Source organism: Leucoraja erinacea, chromosome 7 (assembly GCF_028641065.1).
Source record: "Leucoraja erinacea ecotype New England chromosome 7, Leri_hhj_1, whole genome shotgun sequence".
NCBI lineage: Eukaryota > Metazoa > Chordata > Chondrichthyes > Rajiformes > Rajidae > Leucoraja > Leucoraja erinaceus.
In genome coordinates this window covers 70,325,709-70,341,146 of record NC_073383.1, presented here as the reverse complement: position 1 = coordinate 70,341,146, position 15,438 = coordinate 70,325,709, and the positions used below count along the sequence as shown (strand labels likewise).

General features: G+C 40.6%; 1 protein-coding gene across 5 annotated transcripts in view; it reads left to right on the top strand.

Moving 5' to 3' along the window:
• ptpn4a (protein tyrosine phosphatase non-receptor type 4a) overlaps positions 1–15,438 on the top strand; it is a 168,806-nt gene that overhangs the window by 84,970 nt on the left and 68,398 nt on the right. For 4 of the 5 annotated variants that reach the window (XM_055638753.1, XM_055638754.1, XM_055638751.1 and 1 more), the window contains 7 exons: positions 5,724–5,831; positions 6,844–6,910; positions 6,999–7,077; positions 10,861–10,905; positions 12,023–12,075; positions 13,356–13,476; positions 13,587–13,674. In XM_055638753.1, the coding sequence (XP_055494728.1) occupies positions 5,724–5,831; positions 6,844–6,910; positions 6,999–7,077; positions 10,861–10,905; positions 12,023–12,075; positions 13,356–13,476; positions 13,587–13,674 (561 nt within the window). The remainder of the gene's footprint in view (positions 1–5,723; positions 5,832–6,843; positions 6,911–6,998; positions 7,078–10,860; positions 10,906–12,022; positions 12,076–13,355; positions 13,477–13,586; positions 13,675–15,438) is intronic. The other variant, XM_055638752.1, reaches the window with a different exon arrangement.

Sequence of the window (15,438 nt, the reverse complement as noted above, 5' to 3'; positions counted from 1 at the left end):
TTTGGGCCACTAACTTGCTGTTTATATATAGCTTGAGACAAATAAACAGTTCAGTTATTTTACAAATGAGGAGAATTGATCATCGCATTCTAAGGAGGGTAACAGTAGCCTAAACAGGATGCATCAGTAAGTGTAGAGGATGAAGTGCCAAAAAAAATAGATCAATGTGTTCCCGCAACGTGAGGTAAACTACTGGGTGAAGTCCAAGCCTGTGGCATTCAAGTCAGATGATTCTAACCATCTGCAGGAAAGCTAGGTATGACCTTCACAGAGTCATCTAAAATGCTAAGAGATAATCCTAAACCCACAATAACCATGTGGCAACCCATTGATGTAGCATGGCTCATATATGATAATGCGTTGCAAAGCAAAGTCGGGCAGTATTGATGGCAGCAATGCATCTCTCCATGATGAGTTCAATATATTTAATGCTCGTTTTGAACAAGCAGTCAGTGAAATTAAGTTGCCTATCCCAATGGCCTCGTGAGCTGCTCCTTTACCCATGGTCATTGCAGACGTTGGATCGGTCTTCCTGAGAGTGAACCTGTGAAAAACAACAAGCTCTGCCGTGGACCTTTTGAAGTGATATGCAAAATGCAGTAGGTCAACGTTGTCTGGGAGGCTGGAATTGATGTGCTTCATGACCAGCCTATTCAAGCACTTTATGATAATGCATATTAAATCCACCTTGGTCAGTGAGGCACGCTGCCATATTTTTTTGGGGTACTGAAGTGATAATAGTCTCAAAGCAGGTGGGAACCTCGGGAAGATGTACGGAGTGATTAAATATGTCCATGAATAAGCCTGGATAGAGTGGATGTGGAGAGGATGTTTTTACTAATGGGGAAAGTCTAGGACCAGAGGTCATAGCCTCAGAATTAAAGGATGTTCCTTTAGGAAGGAGATGAGGAGGAATTTCTTTAGGCAGATGGTGGTGAATCTGTGGAATTCATTGCCACAGAAGGATGTGGAGGCCGTCCATGGATATTTTAAAGGCAGAGATAGATAGATTCTTATTTAGTATGAGTGTCAGGTGTTATGGGGAGAAGGCAGGAGATTGGGTTTAGGAGGAAGATAGATCAGCCATGATTGAATGGCAGTGTAGACTTGCTGGGCCGAATGGCCTAATTCTTCTCCTATCACTTTTGAACTTATTAATGAATACTCCTTCCAGCTGGTCCGTGCAGGAACTGAGAACATTGTCAGCAGTTCCATCCAGGTTGTTTTTTTCCACGAGTTTAAAGCCAATCAAACGAATCAATGTGCGATGCTCCGCTATTCACTGCAACATTTTGTTTTTTTGTTTTTACTTAGGTGTCGGGGTTAGTGATGTTATTCCACTGACCTTGTATTGAAAGTGAGCATGGAATGCCTTGAGCTTGTCTGTGAGGGATGTGTTGTTGCTTATGGTTCAGCCCAACCTTTCATCGTAGGTCGTTATTGCATGCAGCGCTAGAGACCTGGTCTTGATCCTGATTATGGGTGCAGTCTGTACAGAGTTTCTACTTTCTCCCCATAACCTGCCTTAGTTTTCTCAGGGTGCTCCGGTTTCCTCCCACACTCCAAAGATGTACAGGTTTGTTGGTAAAAAATGTATATTGTCTCTGGTGTGTTGGATAATGTTAGCATTCGGAGATCGCTGGTTGGCGCGGACTTGGTGAGTTGAAGGGGCTGTTTCCGTGCTATATGTCTAAACTAAACTTTGCCACAATTGATGAGTGGTTAGTCTGGTTCTCTAGTTTAGTCTGGAATTGTGTCTTGGCATCTGATGGCTTTGCTGAGGTCATACCTAGTTTTCTTGTGCAGGCTACGTGAACATCTCAAACTTGGTTTTCACTGGGTAGTGGATCTCACAGTTGTAAGCAGGAGGTTGGAGCATAGTCTCTTGATCAGATTTTCCAAAGTATGAGTGGGGAAATTAAGCCGTAAGCATCTTTGGTTATATTATAGAGGTTGACACTGTTTGGGTCTTTGGTGGGGGACAAGATAACGCACACTGAGGTTGGTCCTACAATGTATAAGGCAGCAGTCAGAATGGCCAACTGCAGTCAAAAGCTGTTAATTGAAGATAAGGCAGATCATTTAGGCTAAATATATTGAGGATGGATGAGAGGATATGATTTTAGTTATTGTAGAGAAAGATGTTTGAATTTTGAATAACTAAAGAATCGAGAAATGAAGATGAAAAGATAGTAATGAAATGTGAGTGGTCAGGTTAAACGTCCTTTATTATGGGAGGGGAAGAGCTTAAAATTATACTAAAGGGTGATTGTGACTAGGACTAGAAGAGTTTATATGGAACAAAAGATATGATGAGGATGGGTTGGGCGGTTAAGTCATGAGCATTTAATTGTCATAGGCCAAAGATCTTTGTCATAGGCTCTGGGGACGGAATAATGAGATTTTTAATATACCTTACAAGCTTGTGAATGCCACACACAACAAATATACAATAATGTTATAAATGATCAGTTATTACTGGACCATAATGGAGCAGGCTGAAGTATGCAGTCTAACATACACAATGTTTGTAGTAGTTTGTTACTGAGGTAGGAATACGCAGTGTGGTTTAAGAGTCTGATGTTTGATGACAAGCAGCTGATCTTGAATTAGGAAGTAATGATTGTCAGGACCTGTACCATCTTCCTGATCGTGGCAGCAAGATGAGAGTGTGGCCAGGGAGGTGTGTCTTTAATATTAGCTGTCTTTTTGAAGCAGCAGCACTCAATCTTCTGATTTGAAGCTTTGCTTTCTTTGTGATTTCATCGGTGTGCTAGGCTCAGGACAGATCTGCAGAGATGTGCACAACCAGAGACTTGAAGCTGTTAAATTCTCTCCACTGTCCTGCTAATAAAGAAAGGTTCATGGCTCCTTAACTTTCCCTTCCTGAAGTCAACTACCAACTTCTTGATCTTGCTAATGTTACATTGTCTGGCACCATTTCATCAGATTATCAAGTTGAATTGTTGGATTAATGGAGCCAAGGGAAATAGTGGGATAAACACAAGTTGAGGTTGAATAGTTCAGCACTTGCTCAAGATCACTGGGTGCTTTGGGTGGTGTAGAATGAATTAGTAAGGTGCGAGTTGCGGGGTGAGGAAATCCATCTATAGTTTGGTAATGAAGACTGCACTGCAGAACAAGTGTGCAACAGTGCCCTCTCATAGTTAGAAAGTGCTTCAGTTTGAGATTGCGTTAGTTTTAGAATCGAGGCACAACTTTAGACTAGAAATACAGCGTGGAAACAGGCCCTTTGGCCCACCAAGTCTGTGCCGACCAGCGATCACCCCATAGACTCGTACTATCTTACACACCAGGGACTATTTTTATGAGAGGAAACCGGAGCACCCGGAGAAATTCACGTGGTCGCAGGGAGAATGTACAAAGTCCTTACAGACCGTGTCTGTAGTCAGGATCGAACAGCAACAACTCTATCGCTGTGTCATTATGCCACCTCAACGCTGCAAACGCTGGAGTCTGGAGCAGAAACCAAACAGCTGGAGGAACTCAGCAGGTCAGACAGTATCTGTGAAGGAAATTGACAATAGACAATAGGTGCAGGAGTAGGCCATTTGGCCCTTCGAGCCAACACCGCCATTCAATGAGATCATGGCCAATCATCCCCAATCAGTACCCCTTTCCTGCCTTCTCCCCATATCCCCTGACTCCGCTGTTTTTAAGAGCCCTATCTAGCTCTCTCTTGAAAGCATCCGGAGAACCTGCCTCTAGAGGCAGAAAATTCTACAGACTTGCCACTCTTTGTGAGAAAAAGTGTTTCCTCGTCTCCGTTCTAAATAGCTTACTCCTTATTCTTAAACTGTGGCCCCTTGGTCTGGACTCCACCAACATCGGGAACATGTTTCCTGCCTCTAGCTTGTCCAAGCCCTTAACAATCTTATACGTTTCAATGAGATACCCTCTCATCCTTCTAAACTCCAGAGTGTACAAGCCCAGCTGCTCCATTCTCTCAGCATATGACAGTCCCGCCATCCCGAGAAGAAACCTTGTAAACCTACGCTGCACTCCCTCAATAGCAAGAATGTCCTTCCTCAAATTAGGGGACCAAAACTGCACACAATACTCCAGGTGTGATCTCACTAGGGCTCTGTACAACTGCAGAAGGACCTCTTTGCTCCTATATTCGATTCCTCTTTTTATAAAGGCCAACATGCCATTCGCTTTCTTCACTGCCTGCTGTACCTGCATGCTTACTTTCATAGACTTATGTACAAGGACCCCCAGATCCCGTTGTACTTCCCCTTTTCCCAACTTCACGCCATTTAGATAGTAATCTGCCTTCCTGTTTTTGCTACCAAAGTGGATAACCTTACATTTATCCGCATTAAACTTCATCTGCAATGCATCTGCCCACTCCCCCAACCTGTCCAAGTCACCTGCATTCTCATAGCATCCTCCTCACAGTTCACACTGCCACCCAGCTTTGTGTCATCTGCAAATTTGCTAATGTTACTTTGAATCCCTTCATCCAAATCATTGATGTATATTGTAAATAGCTGCGGTCCCAGCACCGAGCCTTGCGGTACTCCACTAGTCACTGCCTGCCATTCTGAAAGGGACCCGTTAATCCCAACTCTTTGTTTCCTGTCTACCAACCACTTCTCTATCCATGTCAGCACTCTACCCCCAATACCATGTGCCCTAATTTTGCCCACTAATCTCCTATGTGGGTCCTTATCAAATGCTTTCTGAGAGTCCAGGTACACTACATCCACTGGCTCTCCCTTGTCCATTTTCCAAGTTACATCTTCAAAAAATTTCAGAAGATTAGTTAAGCATGATTTCCCCTTTGTAAATCCATGCTGACTCGGACCAATCCAAATGTGCGGCTATCTCATCTTTTATAATTGACCAGCATCTTCCCCACCACCGATGTCAGGCAAACTGGTCTATAATTCCCCGTTTTTCTCTCCCACCTTTCTTAAAAAGTGGGATAACATTAGCTACCCTCCATTCCACAGGAACTGATCCTGAGTCGTAAGAACATTGGAAAATTATCACCAATGCATCCACAATTTCTAGAGCCACTTCCTTAAGTGCCCTGGGATGCAGACCATCAGGCCCCGGGGATGTTTCAGCCTTCAGTCCCATCAGACATTTTGGGGCAAGACCCTTCATCTGGACAAAATGGAGTTGCACCAGCAGTTTGTTTTTTTTTGTCTTTAGAAAATACTTTATGAAGTCCAACCTGAGAACTTCAAGAGAAAACTATTCTTCCTTGCAATGTAAAATTGGAAACACGTCATTTTGATGTCAGAGGAATGAGATTTTGTCTTAGTAAATTAATATTCTGGCTGCATCTGGTGCGGGCGAGAGCTGTATTCAAGCCCCCTACTATACAGCTACAATGCAGAGATGCATTGATGTAGGGAAGGAAATTATTTGGGCAATTCGTTAAGTGAACTTATTAGAAATAAGTGCGATTTTTTAACTGATTTTATGATTAGAGTAATCCTTTAGTTGCTATCAAGAAGAAAAAGTAATTGCAGTATGTTTATTATAACTAGGTACAGAAACAGGGCATATGTGTATTGTATGAACTATTGAATTAAATATCTCACTTTGAAATTTTCCTGTTAACAGTGTACACTAAATGTACACTAGAGATGAGTTTCATTCCCAAGGAATACATTGTTTTCAAATTGGATGTAATTTAGTTGTAACTAATTTTTTGTGAGACTTAAATTTATGGCTTTGTTTTCTAGAAACACGATCAGGGACATGTTCTATTGGATTTAGTCTTCAGGCACCTTGATCTAACAGAACGAGATTACTTTGGTTTACAACTGGCAGATGATGCAACAGACAGCCCTGTGAGTATTCCTTCTGACGTGTGAATTTGCAATATTTTGCACACCATGATTTTTTTCAATTTCAGATTAAGTGCATGTCAAAAAAGGATAAACCTGGATGGTTTCTATTTTCTTGAAGGTTAAGGGATGATCTTTGTCGGGAAAAAAATTAAATGTTTTAATGTAGAGTGTCGGTCACAAAGAAAATGGTTCTGCTTGCCAAGAAATCCATTGATTTGGGAAAATATATTTTTAACCCAAAGAGTAATGAGGATCTTGATCTTGCTATCATTGTATAAAGAATGAATGGGGTTGATTATTTGAGGAGAGAAGGGAAGTTGGGGAATCTGCTGGTATATTTCAGGAGAAAAATTGAAAGCTTAAAAGGGACATTTTTCATGGGTGCTGGTGTGAATAGGTTGGGCATGATAGCCTGCTTTTGTTATGTTTCCCATGTAATCTCAGGAAAAGTACTAACTGGAAGTTAAAGGTCTCTTGCAGAGGTCAAAGCAAGCTAATTTATTTAGGAGTGGCTAGAGAATTGCAAATTGGGAGTAAGACCTTGCTTATTTATGGTAAATGCAGTATATGCTACAAATAAAAAATAATATTTTAGGTGTTCTGAAAATTAATTTAGATGCATTTATATTAATATTTCAATTTTTTACCGCACTGAATTCTATTTTGAACCAATTGCGTGCAACTCACAGCAATGTGCCCTTTATATTTTCTCGAACACTTTAGGGAAAGGAAGAGGAATAGAGGAGTTTGGTGTTTCTGCCTTCAGAACATAGGCTCTTTTTGTACATGCCACTGTTAGAGGTGTCATCTAATTTATATTCACACATGGTTGTGCAATTAAAATAAATTGCACACTGTTCGTGTTGCACTGATACTTTATGTTGTGCCATTGTACGTTTGCAAAGGTTGTAATTTTATTAAATCAATTTGTGCTTTGCTTTCTGCAAACTCAATTTGCTGATGTGTTTTTCTAATTAAATTTAATGGAAAATTATGCATTGCCCCATTTCAGGTTGTTTTCTTAAATGTTTTGCAGCGATGGTTAGATCCAAACAAATCTATCAGAAAGCAGCTAAAAAGTAAGTTATCCCATTCAATCGTTTTTTACTGGAAATAATTGGTTCAAGCATGTAATTCCTGAGTATAATGCTGTTCTATTCATTACAGGAGGATCCCCACACAACTTGAATTTTAGAGTCAAGTTTTTTGTAACTGATCTCAATAAGCTACAAGAAGAATACACAAGGTAAGCGTCATAATCATATTTTAATTGCCAAGTATGTTTTGCAACATACGCAGAATTTAATTTGCCATACAGTCATACCAATAAAAAACAACAGAACACAAAAATACATTTTAACATAAACATCCACCACAGTGACTCCTCCGCATACCTCACTGTGATGGAAGGCGAAAAAAAGTTCAATCTCTCCCTTCTTTGTCCTCCAGCGGTCGGGGGCCTCTAACCTTCCTTTGATGGGACATTGAAACATAGAAATTAGGTGCAGGAGTAGGCCATTCGAGCCTTCACCGCCATTCAATATGATCATGGCTGATCATCCAACTCGGTATCCTGTACCTGCCTTCTCTCCATACCCCCTGATCCCTTTAGCCACAAGGGCCACATCTAACTCCCTCTTAAATATAGCCAATGAACTGGCCTCAACTACCTTCTGTGGCAGAGGATTCCAGAGATTCACCACTCTGTGTGAAAAATGTTTTTCTCATCTCGGTCCTAAAAGATCTCCCCCTTATCCTTAAACTGTGACCCCTTGTTCTGGACTTCCCCAACACTGGGAACAACCTTCCTGCATCTAGCCTGTCCAACCTCTTAAGAATTTTGTAAGGGACGATCTTACTCCCCTAGCCGACGGGGGGACTGTAGAAAGTGTTAGTGTTGAATACATGATCAATTACCAATCCCTTTTAATTGTCATTGTTTACCAATAACTACTTTATCAGTTTTTCTATGTTGTATGCCTGTATTTTTGTCCCTTGGTTTTGGTTGTTATAGTCACACAGTTGAGATCTTGCAGACCATGCAACTGTTGGAAACTGGCCAAATTCTGTTCTTTTCCATTTGGGCGGGTTGCAAAAAAAACCCATGTTTGGTTTTGGTTGTTATAGTCACACAGTCAAAACTCAAATCGTTTATTTTACAAATAATGAAAAGGAAGCATTGTTAACTGGTTCCACCTGTCACCTATCAGACTCTGACCAATCCCTCCCCCTTGCTTTTGCATACTGACTAACTACCCTCTATGCACTCTGTCCTAATGCAGCTCAACAAGAAATGGTGCCATCCTTCAACCTTTACGAGTGCTGCCTCACCTGCTGAGCTGTTATGGTAGTTTTTTTGAAGCATTGCTAGTTTTCACTTTTTCATTGTTATCCAAGGTGTTTATCAGCCAAATACTTTAGTTGACACTGTTACAGAGGTGTGGGTGTCAATTAATTTGTGTACCTGATTACCAAGTCCACAAGAGAAATAAGCTCTGATTATGCAATTTATCCGAAAGACTAAAATCCCTACAATGACCCTTGTACAGCACTAAAGATGCCACTCAAAATTAACATAATTAAAGTAAATTCTGTAAACAATAGGATGAGGAAGCATTTTTGGAAAGTGAAATAGTGGTAACATTTCACAGTTCAGAAATATGACCTCTGGTTCTCTTTCCACAGATGCAGCTGATCCTGCTTTTTTGTTTGGCTTTTCATCTCTAGCAATTTTTGATTTTCGTCAAATTGTGGTTCTTGAGCCAACACTGTTCAGATTCAGATTCAGATTCAGATCAGTTAGGTATATTTTTGGGGAAGGGGCACCTGGTTAAAGGGACTGGAATACATGGGCACATTTTGTAAAATGAATATTTTCTTCACCCTCAAGAACACACTAAAAACAAAAATGTTGAACTCTTTTATCCGTCTTGAAGTCTTGTAGCTTCCTATTTTGTGTTCTCCAAAGATGTTGCCTGAGCCGCTGAGTTTTGTTTGTAAACCAGCATCTGCAATTCCATGTTTCTGCAACTTCCTATTTACCCCTTGTTTGTGCTCTTGCTGTAAATTATTAATTTATTGTAATAAATAAATTCATAGATACCCACGGAACTTTTATGGATTATCAATGTTTACTTCACATTGCACAGAGCCAATCTTTTTGAACTTGAGAGATTCAAATCCACGTAAATTTGGCACGTAAATGTCTTTCACCATCAATCCGGAAATCAATCCGGTCCGGAAATTTATGTGTTTGAAATTATGTAATTAGCTGTTTCCAAAGTCATTCAGTTACATAAAAGTAGAATGTGCTGCAAATTGAAATTCTGTTCCTATTGTGTATAAATCTGGTCAAATTCCATCTGGTATATTGCAAGAGGTTCCGGGCATCACATCTCAAAATATGTGGAATGGACACAGTACACATTTACTGGATGGACACCAGAGATTAAGTTGAAAATTAAGATTTTTATTTCTTTATGTGGTTATTGCAAGCAAGGTCAGTTAAATTGAGCCATTGCAATGAATTGCTGCAGTCTCAATTGTGTAAATTTGGCTTCTATTTGTGCCTGGAGGAAAGGAATTGACCACTGTGTGGAAAATGGGATAAACTATCGGGCACGTTAAGAGTTTGATAAGAATACTGTCAAGAAGGCCAAATATTTTTGCTTGCAGAAGGATTCGTCAATTTGGTAACCCAATACCCTTTTTTAATCAACGTGATATTTAAATGCAAGTGTGCGATTACAAATGGAATTCCATACCCTATTTTAATGAGGTCCAACACATTTAAGCCAAGAAATGGTCTTCTCATAATGTTAGTTATCACTAGTGACCTAAGTTGACAACGAATGTATATAAAACTATGAAGCGCTCTTAATATCGGATGCATATTTGTATCCTTCATTTATCATTATTTTCTATCAGTACCATGAAGTTATCTTAAAGTGGACTTTCTTCCAAAGGCAGGTTATACAATTACAAAGAAATACAAAAATTGTTATCCTTTTGATCAAAACTGATATTTTCAATTGGTTAATGTGCTTCAAGTGCACACCTGATTTTGCATTTGTTTCACAGACACATCTGGTCTTGTAGAGTGCTTTGTTTTGGTGCTTATGCCACCATGTGACCAGGAGATGAACTGCAAGTGTAAGACAAAATGTAATGAAGGAATTACACTGGTGCTGGTGACTTGTGTTTCTGTCATAATTATCTTGAAGGCCATTTAAACAATTTTCCACAACACTTCAAGTTAACTATTTCAAAACCATATGATTTTGCATCTGTGGAGAATTAGTTGGTCTCAGCCACATTGACGGAATGTGGCTGAAAGGCTGGTGGAATGATGGCTGGTGGAAACAATCGAAATAATTTCAGAACTGTTTTGGAAGAGAAGAAAAAATGTGAAGCTTTAAGATTGGTACAGCTGCAATATGCTGAATGGATTATTTCTGTACATCAAAGTTGTATAAGCTCAACTTTTTAATATTTCCAAGTTTAGCAGTTACTAAATTAGGTAGGAGTACGGTGGAGGACGTAGAGATACTTTAGGAGGATATGGTCATGCTAAGTGAATGGGTGAGAATACGGCAGATGGGGAAAACGCGAGCTTATACACTTGGCAAGTAACAGGAAAGTGGAATGTTTATAAAATATTTAGAAATTGGGTTGGATTGATACTCAAGGGGATCTGGAGGTTCTTGTGCCCATGTAACTGAAAGCCAACATTCAAATTTAGCAACTAATTAAGAGGTCAAACGATATGTTAGCCTTCTTGAGTACAAGACTAACAGTCTTTGCTCTAATTGTGTAGGGATTTGATGACTCTCTACCTGCAATATTGTGTGCACTTTTGCTCACCTTGTATAAGAAGATATGTGAAGTTTAATAAGACCAGTTCCCAGGTAAATTAGGTAATAGATATTCGTACCTAAGATATAGATAACTATTGAGCAACAGCAATGTTGAAAGGACTTTTGTATCTTGCACTATATTTTATAACATATGGATTGATTTTTTTAATTAGGTACCAATATTTCCTGCAACTTAAACAAGATATCCTTAGTGGAAGGTGAGTATCATTTCTGTAACTGTTAGTTATTTCAATAACACACAATATAGAATTTTCAATCGATGTAACTGGATGCTGCAGGCAAATATTTTTCCGTTTAAAATTCCACTCTACATGGGTAATGAAATTTTGCAATTAGTCCTTCTATCTCTAAGCCCTTAAAATCTCATTTTAAGTCCACATCTTTCCATTTTAAAAATCACTGAAAACATTGTTTCTAAGACCTTCACTTATGGCTCCTAAACATCTAATGTATCTTTTGTTCCTCATGCTCCTATACAGTCTTTCTGTACGTTAACTATTTTAAATATCCTGTGTCATGGATGGTGCTGTAAACATAGACTCTGAAGAAGGGTCCTGATCTGAAACGTCACCTATCCATGTTCTCCAAAGATGCTACCTGACCCACTCAATTATTCCAGCACTTTGTGTCCTTTTATGTGGCAGAAATATTGGCCATAAATGGTCACTAATATGGCATTGCATCACTTAGCAGAGATGCATTGTAGAGTAGTCACAGTATTGTGGGGTGTTGGGATCCTTGTTGGATTTTCGCAGAGATTTCATATTCCTTCACATTTCACATCCTTCCACATTTGTTACAATCTTCTTTGGAGAGTTTCAAATGTGGCATTCCACTTTCTACACTAAATAGTCTTTTCACAGGTTATGAAAATCTATACTAATTGGTGAAAGGTGAATCTCTGACAACTTTGCTGCATAAAGAGTAGACATTCCTGAGCAAGTTGCCTATTTGAAGCACATAATCTCATGAATATGGCAGGTTGCTTATTGCACAATGATTCTTTCTCCCTCCCAATCTCTCCGACACCAGCAACGTCATACCACAGTTAAAACTGGTTGGCAATTGAAGAAAATGTTATAATGGTATACAAAAAGTAATAACTTTCAGCACGGGGTCTTTAGGTTGGAACCTTGCCCAGCCAAAATGTTTAAATGCCAAAGTATTGATGTGTAGGAAAGAACTTCAGATGCTGGTTTAAACCGAAGATAGACACAAAATGCTGCAGTGACTCAGCATCTATGGAGAGAAGGAACGGGTCAAAGTATTCATATTGGTTTTGGAGTAACACCTTTACTTTATATTTTGTTACAGGTTGCCGTGTCCATACAACATTGCAGCCCTTCTGGCCTCGTATTCTGTTCAATGTAAGTATGGGCTTAACAGATAGTTCCTTCTGCAAGACAATTTTGCTTCTCCCTCTAACTTCTATCACCCCCTTTTTGACTGTTTCTTAAATATTCAGCACTCTCTTTAGCACAATCACACCCTTCCTATAGTGTGGGGACCATATATGCTAGCAGTATTCCAGGTGCTGTTCACCAAATTCATGTACAGCTTTAATATGACGTCCCAACTCTCCTATCCAGTTCCTCGTCCTTGTCTGATGAAGGCAAGTGTTCCATATGCTGCCTTCGTGACTTTTTGTCTCCACTTTCAGGGAATTATCTACTGGTACCCCCAGGTCTCTCCCAGGTTCGACAACACTCACCAGAGTCCTGTAATTTACCATGTATGTTCTGCTGTGGTCTAACTTGGGAAGATGCAAAAACAAATTGTCATTTGTTCAAATTAAATTCCATTTGCCATTCCTTTGCTCATTTTCCTGCTTGACCTAGATCCTTTTGTGACGTTGGTCAGCTTCCTCATTGTTTACCACACCTGTGGAATTCTTTGTTGTGGAGACCAAGTCAAAGGATATTTTTAAAGCAGAGATAGATAGATTCTCGATTAGTACGGATGTCGGGGGATATGATGAGAAGGCAGGAGAGATAGATCAGCTATGATTGAATGGTGGGGTAGACTTGATGGGCCGAATGGCCTAATTCGGCTGCTATCACTTATGACCTTATGACCACCAATTTTGGCGTTGCCCACAAACTTGCCAATCACGCCACCTACATTCTAATCCAAATCGTTAATATATGTGACTAACAATGGGGCTCTGGTGCTGATCCATGGGGCACAAGTAAAATTTTATATTGCATTTGACAAGATAGTGATTATTAATATAAATTCAGGAGCCAGCTTTTCAAAATAGAGTGTGCACATGTTCCCACCACACACGAATAAAAGCTTTAAAACTTACTCAAAAATTGAGTTTTGTCTTCCATGCAAAAAGATTAGGTAAACATAAACTGGAAGTCTTCAACTTAGTAACTGATTGGTATTAAAACAGTACAGTAAATGTTCCATCATGTTGAAGGGTGACACGAGAAAAAAAATTGCTATTCTGGTCCTACAAAATAACTAACCTAAATTTCAATGATGAAATCTGTGAGAATTTGTGTGACTAATACCGATGGAAGGGAAAGAGAAGTTAAAGGAAAAAAATTCATGTAAAATGTGCTCAGCATTAGTGTTTTTTTAATATCGGAGCAGGAAAGAGGTATTTGCTTCTAATTTTACCATTAATTTTCTTCCAAAGCGGAACTGGGAGACTACAACAATTCAGAGCACTTGCCAGGTTACCTCGCCGATTATTATTTTATCTCCAACCAGCCTCAAGATTTTGAAAAGGAGATAGCAAAATTGCATCAGCAACATAGGTGAGTTGGTCCACCGTGCATTCTGCTCGATTTTTTTTTTTTGATAAAAGAATTGGTTTATTAGATGTTATTTCCCTATTTTAATTGATTGTTTCTTTTCATTTAAACAGAGGACTCTCTCCAGCAGAATCTGAATTTAATTACTTAAACACAGCCCGTAGTTTAGAACTATATGGAGTTGAATTGCACTATGCAAGGGTAAGTTTAAATCTGGTAAGTTAAAGCTGGAAATTACTCTACATTACAGAAAATAAAGTTCTTCTTTGTTTCTACCATTCATTGTTAGAATTTAACTAAATGGTTAAATATTCTGCATCGGTTCTAAATCCTCAGATGCTCTATAAAGATGCTTAGTGAAATCACAAAAGAATCTTTATACTCCAAATTTCAGATAACTCAAAAGCTGAGATTTAACACCAATCCAAGAAAGCTAAGCAAGTACCAGAAAATCAGTTAAGAAGAATGAGGTGATCGTGAGCCATAAATCCAATAGAAAACTTAAATAGGATAGATGTTTCCCAATGGTTGGTATATCCATAACTGAGGTATCACAGTTACAAAATCAGATATCATCGGTTCATAATTAAGATAAAGCGTTCATAAATCTTTGGTATTTTCAGTTCAAGAGGCTGCTGAGTATATTAAAGAAAAGAATGATAGAGTTTTTGACATCAAGGGAAATGGCAATAACACAAGAAAACGAGAAAGGTCAGCCATGATCTTAGTGAGTGTGGGGCTGGTGCAGATCAACCTTTAATTCAAGCTAAAGTAATCAGGTATGTAGGAAGGAACTGCAGATGCTGGTTTAAACTGAAGATAGACACAAAATACTGGACGGGTAACTAAACTAGATGGCGGCGCTGGCTTAACAGCTGCGGCCCACCTGCAGTCCGTCTGTTTATTTTTTCTTTCGTTTTGTTCTTTGCCATGTTTTAGTTAATTTTGTTTTATTAAGTTGTGTATGTATGTGGGTGGGGTGGGAGAAACCTGCTTTGGCATCTTCCTTCGGGGGATGCGACTTTTTCTTCGGTCGTATCCCCCGTCTCCGTCTGCGCCGAGGCCTAATGGCGGAGCTGGCGGCAACGGAGCTGTAGCGGCGGCAGCAGCGGCGGAGACCTGACTCGGCCCTGAAGCTGTGGCGGCAGCAGCGGCAGCAGCGGAGACCGGACTCGGCACCGAAGCTGTAGCGGCGGCGGCAGCAGCAGCAGCAGCGGAGACCTGACCCGGCACCGAGGCTGTGGCGGCAGCGGCAGCGGAGACCTGGCCCGGCACCGAGGCTGTGGTGGTAGCGGCGGCGGCAGCGGCAGCAGCGGCGACCTGACTCGGCACCGAAGCTATAGCGGCGGCGGCAGCAGCAGCGGAGACCTGACTCGGCACCGAAGCTGTAGCGGCGGCGGCAGCAGCAGCAGCGGAGACCTGACTCGGCACCGAAGCTGTAGCGGCGGCGGCAGCAGCAGCGGAGCAGCCTGAGACCGGCACCGAGGCTGTGGCGGTAGCGGCGGCGGCAGCGGCAGCAGCGGAGACCTGACTCGGCACCGAAGCTGTAGCGGCGGCAGTGGCAGCAGCAGCGGAGAACCTGACTCGGCCCCGAAGCTGTGGCGAGGCAGCGACCACCCGCGGAGTTTGAACCGTCGCCTCGGCGCAGAGGGAGAACAAAGAGGGAAGAGCCAGAGACTTTAAGATTTTGCCTTCCACCACAGTGAGGAGGTGTTTGGTGAACTCACTGTGGTGGATGTTAAATTTGTGTTGACTATGTGTTTTGTCATTTTTTTTTACTTATATGTATGACTGCAGGGAAACAGAATTTCGTTCAGACCGAAAGGTCTGAATGACAATAAACAAATCTAATCTAATCTAATCTAAACGGGGCAAGCAGCATCTCTGGAGAGAAGGAATGGGTGCCTTTTGAGTCGAGAGTCTTCTTCAGTCAGGAGAGAGGGAAACTAGAGATATGGAAGGGTA